The 12946-nt window shown below is 40.0% G+C and overlaps 2 protein-coding genes across 2 annotated transcripts; both read right to left on the reverse strand.

The window, feature by feature from the left end:
- Positions 1 to 5067: 5067 nt before the first annotated feature.
- On the reverse strand, positions 5068 to 5430 carry LOC105149099 (uncharacterized). The gene has a single exon (XM_011061276.1). It carries the CDS (start codon positions 5428 to 5430, stop codon positions 5068 to 5070), a length of 363 nt encoding a protein of 120 aa, XP_011059578.1.
- Positions 5431 to 12329: 6899 nt separating this feature from the next.
- LOC147909094 (protein GVQW3-like) lies at positions 12330 to 12716 on the reverse strand. The gene has a single exon (XM_087408288.1). The coding sequence runs from the start codon at positions 12714 to 12716 to the stop codon at positions 12330 to 12332; it is 387 nt and encodes a 128-aa protein (XP_087264414.1).
- Between the last annotated feature and the right edge of the window lie 230 nt (positions 12717 to 12946).

Raw genomic sequence — 12946 nt, forward strand, 5'->3', positions numbered from 1 at the left:
GAACGCATGGTAGTACACGTAGACGCGCTCAGCCGCGCCGTAAATTATGTCAACGTGGTATCTCTCGAGAGAGAACTCGAACTGAAACAATTAAAAGACGTTTCTTCAAATGATAGCGCACAAGTTGGAATTTTCGGATAGTGATAAATTCCAACTAATTGATGAAAAAGTTTGATAAAAAAGATACTGACTGCCCTCGATTCGTAATGCCCGAATCGATGGTAACAAATGTAATTCGTGTTTATCACGATCAAATGGCACACTGCGGCGTCAAGGCATTTCGAACACTTACTGGTTCCCGGCTATGAGGAGAAAAGTTACTGATCATATCGATAAATATGATTGCATAAATTGCATAATGATTAACTTTACTTCCCATGCGAAGGAAGGAGAAATACAAATAATACCTCTCTCAAAGGACTCTTTCAAAATTTTGCATGTAGACCATTTCGGTCCATTACAATTACCGAAGGTTATCGGTATATCTTAGTAATCATTGATTCGTGCATGCGCTTCACGTGGCTTTTCCCGATAAAAACAACGAATTCAAAAGAAGCTAACGGGTCTCAAAAGCCTCTTTAACGTTTTTGGACTCCCGTCTGAAATAGTATCCGACAGAGGTTCTGCATTTATCTCCTCTGAGTTTCAAACGTTTGTAAACTCGCAATCAATAAAACATAGGCTCGTGGCTGTAGTCACCATGGACAAATGACTTGGTCAAGAAGGTGAACCGATTTTTGAAATCCTCACTGAAAAAAATTGGTAAATTCTCCTGCCGATTGGACCGCTCATTTGAATCGGGCGCAATATGTCTTAAATAACACATACCATACAGGAATTAAAAATTTCTCTTCGAAATTATTACTGGGGCGTCGTGATCACTCCGATAAGATTCTGTCAGATTTAATCGATAATTTGGCAGGCATCGATAAAGATCTTACGAAACGAGACTCAACCCGTAGCAGCTACTCAAAACCTAAGAAACTATAATAAACAGCATTATGACAAAAAATATATTGTTCCGACTCAATATAAGAAAGACGAATACGTGATGATACGTAAATTACAGGCGAAGCCAGGACAAAATTCAAAATTAGAACCGCCGTATGAAAGGCCCTACGAAATCGTTAAACTGGAACACAACCGTTATCTTAGATCAGACATTCCGAAATTTAGCACGACGGATAAATTAAAACCCTGGATTCGCTGAGTACCGACTATTTAATAATGTGATAGTCAAGATAATCGGAAACTTTTATTGTTCCAACAGAAAAGAAAGAATATTTGCATCGATGTATATTAACTCTAAATATAAGTTAAAGCCACCTCTAACATCAAAGATTGTTAAAAAAAAAGAGAAGCATTCGAAGATAAATGCGTTGGCAGAATGGCTGAACTGTAAAATATAATCAAGCAATCAAGCCCTCTCCTCGCACGTGCACCGACATCTGATCGCTTACGACACCTGCCGAAAAGTAAAATCACCAACTCGAACATGCGGCGCTCATGCTGGCAGAGATGTAATAAAAACGCCGGAGCACGGCTGCCCCGGGCGATTCGTTCTGAGAATTCGAAAAAGGTAAATCTTCGGAGCGTCGTCATATCGCGAATGAGTCTCACTAGTTTCCTCGCAATCGCTTTAACGTATCACGGAATTACAAGTTATACGTCAACGCGCCGGTAGTACAAGTGTATTCCAGTTGTGTGTTTTACAATTAAAGCCAGTTTAAATTTAAGAGACCGTTTCTTCAGAAACCTCTCCAACATTAATAATCTCCTTCTCCAGATTTTTCAATCCTGACAAGATAAATTATAACTGGGCGAAGCAAGATCTACGAGACAATTAATATTAGGTGTAGTAAAAAGAAATCCATTATTTTTCCAATAGATGACTTTAGTAATCTGTATCTCTACGCGTCTACGCGTGATACAGATTACTAAAGGAATCTATTGGAAAAATAATGGATTTCTTTTTACTACACCTAATATTATACAAACAGAAAGACAAAGGGCTACGAGCCTAAAACAATTATCATAAAATAAAAGAATTTTTTGAACAGTTAATAAATAAAACATGTCATCAAGTTAAAATATAAACTTTAATTTGACAAATAAAACAAACGTTTCGATTCCCTGTTGGATCATTTTCAATGTGAACAAAAATAACAATGGGAATATTACATAGATAAAATATATAAAAATTAAAATTCGCTCTCGATCGCAGTATCAAATATAAATCTCGCTCCAATATAAAATGAAAGTTATAAAGAAGTTATAATCGACAAAAAGGTATTCTTCTGGCTTGTGTATGTAGACTAAGAACGAGTTTCTGTTAGAAAATACAAAATGTAATATAGAATTGCTACAAGAATAAGAAATCAAAAATAATAGAAAAGTATAAAACGAGTCGCAAGTAATAAAAAGAAAAGTACAAAACGAATCGCAAGTAATAAAAAGTAAAAATAAAAAGGCAAAAAATAATCTAATGTTATGAGAAGTATACATAACATTAAGAAGTATACATAACATAAGAGTCATTAATGTGGATAGAGAATGTGTGATACCATCATACGTTATATATTATATATATAATTTAGTATAAATAAATTGAGAATAAATCCCTTTTATTGAGTGTCAAAAATATCTTTTATCAGTGATATGTTATCTCTTATTAGGCAATGCGATTGAATGTAATTGTTAGGGTAGAAGACCTTGGTATCCCCGTTGCGCTCTGTGGAGCGTTATTTTCTCTTTGTCCGAGATCTATATCTCTTGCCTTGTGGCTTGTCCTTGTCGGTATTGGCAGCGTGTGATAAAAGATGAAATGAATGATATCTTTCTTTGCCTTGATATAAGACCTCTTTTTATTATTTCTTGAATTACACTCGCGTCTTCTATGATAAAATTAAAATAATAAAACTCTTGTACACCGGTCGTGCACGTGATATTAGCGAGGAGGTCGCACACGGAATCTTCGAGAAAACTGAGAAGCGCGGCGGTTTACACGCAGGCAGCATAGTCGCGCTCATGCTCTCCCCTTCGGTGGGCCCCATCAGCGACACGGCACGTCGCTAACACGCCGCAATCACGCCGCAAAGCTAACGGGCTGGTATCAAGCCCGCTGAGCCATACACACACTGATAAGCGCCAACATACCGCCGCCCTTGAAAGAATCGACTTTCAATAAATATAAAATGAATGTTTGATCCACAAAATAACATTATGTTGTCAACGATGAAAATAATAATACTAAGACATGAACATGAACACCAAGAGATACACAAAAAACCTCAAATTTCCAATATCATAACTGGACTTTAATTTTCAATTGAAAGTAGACAGAGACGAGTAATCGGTCGCTTGTAACTGCCGTTAGCAGTACGCACCGTTACAACGCGTGCTATGGTATCCTTGCCTGGATGTATGTCTTGAATTCTTCCCAGAGGCTATGATAGTGGAGGAGTGTTGTCTTCCTTGATGATAACCATTTGGCTTACATGTACGGATGATTCGTTTATCTGCCACTTGTTATGTTCCTGGCATTGGTGAAGGTACTCGCGGGTCCATCGTTTCCAAAAATAGCTGTATGTACTGCCATCGGGAGAGACGGTTTACAGGTACCTCGTCCAGGGATAGCTCTGGATACGCTGTGAGAGGTGTACCCACTAAAAAGTATCCGGGAGTTAGAGAGGTGAAGTCATTGGGGTCCTCAGAAAGAGGGGTGAGAGGACGTGAGTTTAATATTGCTTCAATCTGGATGAGCAATGTTTCCAGCTCCTCGCGTTTCAAATTGGAATTCTTTGTAATGCGAACCAAATGTCGTTTGGTTGCCTTCACGGCGGCTTCCCATAAACCCCCATGGTGGGGAGACCGTGGTGAGATAAAGTGCCATTGCACTCCTGGAGTTCGGGTTTGATCTTGGATATGTTGTTGAATTGATTCATTACATAGCAGATCCCTTAACTCGCTCAATTCGCATTCGACACCGACGAAGTTTAGTCCATTGTCAGAAAAGATGTTTGAAGGGAGACCTCTTCTTGCTACGAACCGCCTGAAGACGTTTAGAAATGCTTCTGACGACAAGTTAGACGCCAACTCGATATGCGATATGGATCGCCTTGAATCAAACAAATAAAAATTGCGATATAACATTTTATTAGCTTAGTGGATCTCCTAACACCTTCCTTGTAATAGAGGGGGCCGGCATAATCCACTTCACATTGATCAAATATCTTCGAAGATATTTTACTCGCGGTTCCTATAATAGCGGAAGCGAGTTTTGGTGAACTCTTGAAACAGACGATACATCTCCTGAGAATCTGTCGAATGACGTTACGGGCCGAAATGAGCCAGTAACGCTCACGCACCGCGGCCAGAATAGCTTATGGTCCGGCATGAAAGTGCCTTTCATGCTTGTGTATCACAATTAAACGGGAAAATGAATGATTTTCAGGCAACAGCATAGGATGCTTGGAGGTATAAGGCAAGGAGATTCTCTCAAACGACCGCCGACACGTAAGATGTCGGAATCGTCAAGAAATGGATTTAATTTTAAGATGAGACTGTTTATAGGACAGCCTTGTGGTGCCTTCACTTCACTTGGAAAATGTCTCGTTTGTATTTATTATTTTGATTAGACGATAAATTGCCTGTTGCTGCTCACTGAAAGATACAGGTGGAATGTCCTTGTTCTGCAAAGATGAGATCTCCTGAGAATGGTCGGATAAATCCCTTAAATTCTTGGAACCTTTTTTTTAAAACGAATCATGTACGCAAAGACTCGAATGAGCCTGGTAAAGTTTGAATATCGATAGAATATGTCAGGTTCTTGTGCACCAGCGCTCACTGCAGTAGTAGCCTTAAGTTTTCGCTTAGGGACGCTGGCGACATCTGCAGGTATGGCTTCTTGAGGCCAGTTTTTTCTGTCACGTCCCAGCCAGGAGGGCCCCGATTACCAGATTTCCAATTGCGCCAGGGAACCCGACATGACACCGCGGGACAATGGGATTGTCCTGACTCGGAACGTGATTCCATTGCTGAATCGATTATCGAATTAATTCCTATATCTCACCAGTGCGATTTGCCACGAAGGTTGACCAAGATCGACTGCACGATTGCAACCATGATAGTACAATTGTAGAATCCGTCCATAGATGAATGGATGCTATTGGACAGGTGAGACATTTGGAGATCTTGTTGAGACGAGCCGGTAGCAATGCACCACATAACTCGAGGCGCGGAAGCGACAGACTTCAACGGCACCACTCTGGACTTGGAGCAAAATAGATGTGTGCGATAAGCACCGTTAATTGAAGTGGAGCGTAAATAAATGCATGCTCCGTATCCAATTTCGCTAGCGTCTGAGAACCCATGTAGCTCCAAACTGGTATATTGTTCTGGTTGTGACAAGACGAGGAATGCGTATGCCATGCAGTTCTTGTAACTCCGCTTCGAAGCATCTCCATTTGGTATGTAATTCTAAAGGAATCGATTCATCCCAATCTTGAATCGCCAGAAGTCCTGCATGATGGACTTGGCGAGTAATGTAACTGGACCTAGCAGCCCCAGTGGGTCAAAAATGAGAGATATACGTGATAAAATGCTTCGTTTGGTAGGCGTCTCCAGAGGAGGCAGATGATTGATGGACGAATACTTGAATACGTCAGCTTGGCAATCCCATGCAATGCCTAACGCCTCCTTCTCGAAGTTCTTGTCTGAGAATAAGGTGAATTCTCTTGGCTCGCTGGAATTTTGATCCTAAAGGGCAAGAGCATTGGATGCCCATTTTCTGAGCTCGAATTTCCCGTCCTGCAGCAATGCAGTGATTTCCTTGATAGACAGAGCTTCATCTATTGAGTCGGCTCCCGTGACGAGATCATCGACGTAGAAGTCTCTCAATACTATTTGCGACGCCCTCGGATGGCAATCCGCATTATCCTCCGCTAACTTTCTCAGGGCTCTGATAGCCAAGAATGATGCTGATGACATACAATAAGTGACAGTGAGTAATTCGAAAGTCTTTATGGGCTCATCTGGCGACTCTCGCCAGAAAATACGCTGCAATGGTGTCTGAGTTGAATCGACCAGAACCGATACATCTTTGCTATATCGGTTGTGAGAGCGATTTTGAATGTTCGGAATCTGGCCAAAATGGAGAAGAGATCCTTTTGTAGTGTGGATCCTACTCTCAATATGTCGTTTAAAGATAGTCGAATCGTTGCATGAACCATCAAATACCACCCTGAACTTGGTAGTGAAGCTCGTTTCATTTTGTACAGCATGATATAGAAAGCTGGAAGCCATGGCTTAGCATCATGCTACTAGTCACTTCCTTCATGTGATTCAAGCGCCTGTATTCATCCATGAACTTCCTGTATTCGTCGTACATGCGAGGTTGAGTGATAAGCCGCTTCTCCAACGATTTGAAACGTTTTAGAGCGATGTCTTTGGATTCTCCCAATTCATCCAGCTTGTCTTGCTTTGTTGGCAACTTAACGATAAAACGACCTTCTAAATTTCGCTTTACGTCTCGCAGGAATGACTCTACACAGGCCTTTTCTTCGAGAGAAAATGGTTTAGAAGTTGTATCATGTTCAACCTCCCAAAACCGATTCAATGTGAGCCTTAAGTCATCGAATGAGATTAAATGAAAATTAAGGGAAGAACAGATCCGGTTGTCATGTCACTTGGTGTGATATCGGAAATGATCCATCCAAAATGTGTCTTTTGCAAAGTCGGCTGATTTTTTGATTGTTTGATCTGACCCGCGCAAATGAGTCTCCAGAAGGACTCGGCCCCGATTAACATATCAATGCTTGCTGGTACATTAAAACTAGAATCAGCGAGTTTTATATATTTTGGAACAGACACACTTTGTATGGGTATGAAGTGCTGTGGCAACTTCTGTGTTATTTTTGGAAGCACCACGCAGTCCATTTTTTCGGAAAAATTATTAAAACATGATTTAACGCAAAGATTAACTACTTTATTATTAGCGGATTATTTCATCCATAACTCCCGCCACTGATACATCAAGAGGTCGCTCCCTGAGCTTCAAGCGATTTGCTAACTCCTTCGTTATGAAATTCATTTGAGAATCGCTGTCAAGTAATGCTCGACATGAATGAATTTGATTATTGGAATCATATACATGGATAATTGCGGTAGACAGTAAAATATTTAACGAACGATGACCTGATGTACATTGCGTGGCGACGGGGAGTGGAGGATTGGTTGCTTGACCTGCTGCCTGCGTGTTTGATTGCGAACTATTCGGAGCGCTTATGTGTAACAATGTGTTATGTTTTTTACTACACTTTCGGTATATACTTGAATTACATGATTCGCTTGATGTATTCGATCGCAAACAATTAAGACATAAATGTGCTTTTTTGTGGCCTTAATTCTATTAGGTGTACAATTTTGCTTCCGCCGTTTTTTTTCCGAAATTCGAGGCTTTATTTTAAAAAACTGGTTATACATTTATGATTCAAAGTATTGTCCATCGCTGGCCACTACTTTCTCCCATCTTTCGGGCAGCGTACGAATCCCGCGTCGAAAAAACTGGTCATCTTTTGAGGCAATCCACGAATCGATCCAATTTTTTACTTCTTCATAAGACCGCAAGTGCTGGTCAGCTAGGCCGTGTGCCATTGATCGAAACAAGTGATAGTCAGAGGGAGCAACGTCTGGAGAATACGGTGGGTAGGACTTCTCATTTCAACGTTTCCAAGTATGTCTTGACCACTTTCACAACATGGAGTCGTGCTGCAAAATCATTTTATCGTGTCTTTCGTTGTATTGCGGCCGTTTGTCTTTCAATGTTCGGCTCAAACGCATCAATTGCGTTCGATACTGATCGCCTGTGATTGTTTCAGTCGGTTTTAACAGATCATAATACACTACTCCGAGCTGGTCCCACCAAATACAGAGCATGACCTTGGAGCCGTGAATATTCGATTTGGCCGTCGACGTGGAAACATGGCCGGGAACTCCCCATGATTTTCTTAATGAATCCATTTTTCGCCCCCAGTCACAATGCGATGCAGAAATCCCTTCTGTCTTTGCCTTTCAAGCAGCTGTTCACAAGCAAACAAACGCCGTTCAACATCTCGGCTTCAACTCGTACGACACCCAATTTCCTTGCTTCTGAATCATTTCCATGACTTTGAGGCGTTTTGAAATGGCTTGTTCACTCCCATTGATCGTGCCAATTCTTCTTGATTTTTGACACGAGTCTTGATCAAGTAATGCCAATTCTGCATCTTCGAAAACCTTCTCTCTTCCACCGCTCTGCCGATCTTCGACGTCAAAATCACCGTTCTTGAAGCGTTGAAACCACTCATGACACATTTTTTTACTAATAGCGGCCTCACCATAAGTATTTGAGAGGATTCGATGAGCCAGCTGCAGATTTCTTCATATTGAAGCAGAAAATTAAAACCTCCCGCAAATGACGAGAATTTGGCTCGTAAACTGACATTTTCAATTGAGAATAACTTTATGAAGCAGACACAAATCGACTAATGTTTTTATGGGATTATGTTGACAGATGCCCAAATTTATTATATGACGTCTATGATCTATTTATTTCGACTACCACTTACCGCTAAAACCATCTATAGGAAAACGGCGGAAGCAAAGTTGTACACCTAATATCTTCAACTTATAAATTAAGGAATTCTTTACAATGATATATGGAATGGTTTTCTTTGCAAACAGCACAAGAAAGATTGAATGTAGCGACATTTGCGACAGATGTGGACCTTGAATTGTTATTATGCTTTGATGTGATATTACTTGTTACGTTATTATAAAATCTATCATGTACTGATTCCAATGCCTGGCATCGGAGAGTCAAGAATTCTATTAAGCTCTTTAAATTTGGCAGCTCTTTTCCCTTGATGCTTAATTCCCATGCCTTGCTGATGACTACATCAAACTTACAAATGATAAGATGAATAATTACATCATCCCAATAATCAGTAGGCTTTCCGAGGGCCTTGAGCGCGCGCAAATGTTTAAAAAAAGTGTCTAATAATTCACGAGTCATGCTGTGATTTTCCTTACGCACAGCTGGTACTTCGAATAAAGCGCGAACGTGCTTTTGAATCCATCTCTGATTGTCGAAACGTTCATTGACCGCCGCCCATGCTTCATGATAATTGACTGCAGTGGTCTCTATGGATTTAATTATGTCAGAGGCAGTGTCCTTTAAGGAAGACCTCAGGTAATGAAATTTTTTAATTTCCGCTAAACTCATTTAAATGAACTGTTCAAAGGTATCCCTATAGGAATACCAATCGTCATATGCACCTGTAAAAACTGGTAAATCGATTTTAGGCAATTTAACATGCGTTTCCCTCGATCTCACATTTCCCGCTTGTCCATTTAAGCTTGATGAAGTTGACGGAGATGCGTTTTTTTCCATACGCTCAATAAGAGCGGTATAACAAGCCATTAACTGGAAATAAGAAGTTTCAAAATTGTCGCGCTGTTACGCGTGCTGTTGATGGAGAACTCTTTTGTCAGTGATTGAGGGATCTGCGTTTTCAAGAATTTCTATACGAAATTGAGCTGCTTCGAATTGATTCCACAATTCCGATAGTCTTTACTTACGCTCAGTGAGACCATGCTGCGATCCGCAGAGGCCGTCGAAATTGTCGATAAAAGTCCTTAACCGGGTAACCGCGGACTTTATGTGAGCTCTCTTAATTTTTGCATCTGCTAATGAAAGTGTTTCCATTATGAAAAAATGTTAAATGTAATGCGTGATATTGATTACGTGCCAACGCAAAGCCGTTATAAAATTACAATGTGACAGCCTGGCCACTGAAATGTAAGGCTTTACGAAAATGCAAATGACCGCCTGTGTCGGCACGAATCTTCTTCTAACAACACAAAATGGTCGCTCTTGTGAGCGAAAGTGATGCACGACAATATGGCGGTTCTTGTAAGCGAAAGTAATTAACGACAATATGGCGGCTCTTGTGAGCGAAAGCAAAGACCTTGTTATGCCGACGTCTATTGAATATGATGCGCCTAAAGCGTTCTTGTGAATATAAAATAAAACTTTCTTATCTCGCAATGTATGCCTGAGATAAAACTTATGAGTACTTGTCGTGTGCGACTTATACGCTTGCACGTGGCCTTAGAAAAAAAAAAGAATGTAATCTGCCTGTGTATGCGACTCGAAGGACCAATGTTAGGGTAGAGGAGGTGTCCCCGTTGCGCTACGTGGAGCGCTATTTTCTCTTTGTCCGAGATCTGTGTCTCCTGTCTTGTGGCTTGTCCGTGTCGGTATTGGCAGCGTGTGATAAAAGATGAAATGAATGATATCTTTCTTTGCCTTGATAAGACCTCTTTTTATTATTTCTTGAATTACACTCGCATCTTCTATGATAAAATTAAAATAATAAAACTCTTGTGCACCGGTCATGCAAGTGTTATTAGCGAGGAGGTCGCACACGGAATCTTCAAGAAAACAGTGAGAAGCGTGACGGTTTACACGCAGGCAGCATAGTCGCGCGCATGCCCTTCCCTTCGGTGGGCCCCATCAGCGACATGACACGTCGCTAACACGCCGCAATTACACCGCAAAGTCAACGTTCTGGTATCAGCCTGCTGAGCCACACACACACTGATAAGTGCCAACAGTAATCATCTCTCTAAGATGCTCAGAGACAATGTGAAATACAAAATATAAAAATAAGAAGGTTGAAGTGGTAAACTAAAAGGGAAGGGGAGCATAAGAGGCAGAAAATAAAGTAGAGGGAAGAGGAAATGGAGAGAGGAGAAATGAGTGGAAAAAGAATGCAGCTAAGAAAGAGAAAAAGGAATGATCTGTGAGTAAGTTTCAGGTAAAGATTCAGTATCATTTTGTTTATTGAGAGATTTCACCTTGTTTGTGTCTTCTAATGTAAATCATTTCAGACACCAATCTCATATTATACGAAGATTCGCAGTTTAAAATTTTCATCTCGTTCCATCTGAAATTGTGATCAAAATTAATACGATGATCAATTATGATAGTAGGAGAACCAATATTCTTCTTAATGTCAGAGATATGTTCGTGTAATCTCGTACTCAATTTTCTTTTTGTCTGACCAACATAACTCACAATCATCACAGGAGATCTTGTAAACTACATTCTTGGATAGGAAATCAAGTTTATTTTTTCCTCTTTTTATGAAACTTTTTTAATGTGTTAGGGATGATAGAAAAGGCTAGTTTACAATGGAACATACTAGAAATAGGAAGGAAACTTTCAGAAATAGACTTGACGTAAGGAATAATAAAATATTTGTCTTTCTCTTGTACATTACGTGTAATAAGTTTATTATGTATATGAAACTTGAATCTTTGTTTAATTGTAGAGAAGATAATAAAATTAATATTACCTTAAATAACAATTCGTCTCTCTTAAAAATAATTTTTAATCTTACACACTCAAGTTTGAGTTTATACACTAAACATAAAATTAAAAGTTACCTTCAACACTTGAGTATGACACGCAATAAATGAGTGTAAATCCTAACCTTTGAGTGTCCTTAAAATTGAGTATATAGGTATTTTTTAATTTCCATGATTAAGATTAATGCTGAAAAATTGAATGTAGACGCCCGCATTTGAATACTTAAAAATGATCGTGTTTACAATTTAATATTTGTTTTATTTAGATAAAAATATACTAAATAGTTTTTATTAGAAATTAATGTTTTTTACATTAATTGTATACACGAGGTCTGTTCAAAAACTATCGCGAATTATGTGTTTTTTCAAAAATTATTTATTTATTCATGAATATGTATTTTGTCCCCTTCAAAGTAATCCCCATCAGATATTATACACTTGTGCCAATGTTTTTTCCAATCCTCGAAGCACTTCAAAAAATCATTTTTTGTGATCTTGTTCAGCTCCTCCTTCGATGCCGTCTTTATCTCTTCAATCGTAACGTAGCGTCCTTTCATGGGCCTCTTCAGTTTCGGGAACAAGAAAAAGGGGGCTAGATCTGGGGAATACGGTGGCTGCGGCATCATTAGTGTGTTGTTTTTGGCCAAAAATTCGCGCACAAGCAACGATGTGTGAGCAGGGGCGTTATCATGGTGCAAAAGCCAATTTTTGTTCTTCCACAAATCCGGGCGTTTCTGGCGGATTGCTTCGTGTAAATTGCGCATAATTTACAGGTAATATTCCTTATTGACCGTTCTACCCTGTGGCAAGAACTCATGATGCACCACGCCCTTGCAATCGAAGAAAACTGTAAGCAAAACCTTCACATTCGACCGAACTTGGCGCGCTTTTTTTGGTCTTGGCTCGTGCGGCAGCTTTCATTGGGATGATTGAGCTTTGGTTTCCACGTCATAACCATAAACCCATGATTCGTCACCAGTTATGACTCTCTGGAGCACATTTGGGTCGTCGCGGACAGAGTCTAACAGCTCCTTAGCAATGTTAATGCGATGCTGTGTTTGGTCGAAATTGAGCAATTTTGGTACTAATTTCGCGGCGATCCGTCTCATGCCCAAATCATTGGTAAAAATCGAATGGCATGAGCCAATCGATATGTTTAGGTCCTCAGCAACTTCTCTAACGATGATTCGACGATTGGCCAATACTATTTTCTTCACTTCATCAATGTTTTCGTCTGTTGTTGACGTGCTCGGGCGTCCGGCACGCTCTTCGTCGTTCACATCTTCTCGACCCTCTGAGAACATTTTGTATCACCGATAAACGTTGCTTCGATCCAAGGTAGCTTCACCATATGCCACAGTCAACATTCGGAATGCGTCCGCGCACTTAATTTTGTTTTTCACACAAAATTTGATACAGATTCTTTGATCCATTTTTTGGAATAGACAAAAATCGAAGACGAGCCAAAACACGTGCAAGCAAAGCAGCTGTCAAAAATTAACTGAACATTCAAAATGGCCGAACTTGTCGGCAT

Source organism: Acromyrmex echinatior, chromosome 7 (genome assembly GCF_024713525.1).
Source record: "Acromyrmex echinatior isolate Ae372 chromosome 7, ASM2471352v2, whole genome shotgun sequence".
Taxonomy (NCBI): Eukaryota; Metazoa; Arthropoda; class Insecta; order Hymenoptera; family Formicidae; genus Acromyrmex; species Acromyrmex echinatior.

Bases quoted from the DNA above. Each gene is read 5' to 3' on its own strand.
- LOC105149099 (XM_011061276.1), bottom strand. From the start codon at position 5,430: ATGGCATACGCATTCCTCGTCTTGTCACAACCAGAACAATATACCAGT.
- LOC147909094 (XM_087408288.1), bottom strand. From the start codon at position 12,716: ATGTTCTCAGAGGGTCGAGAAGATGTGAACGACGAAGAGCGTGCCGGA.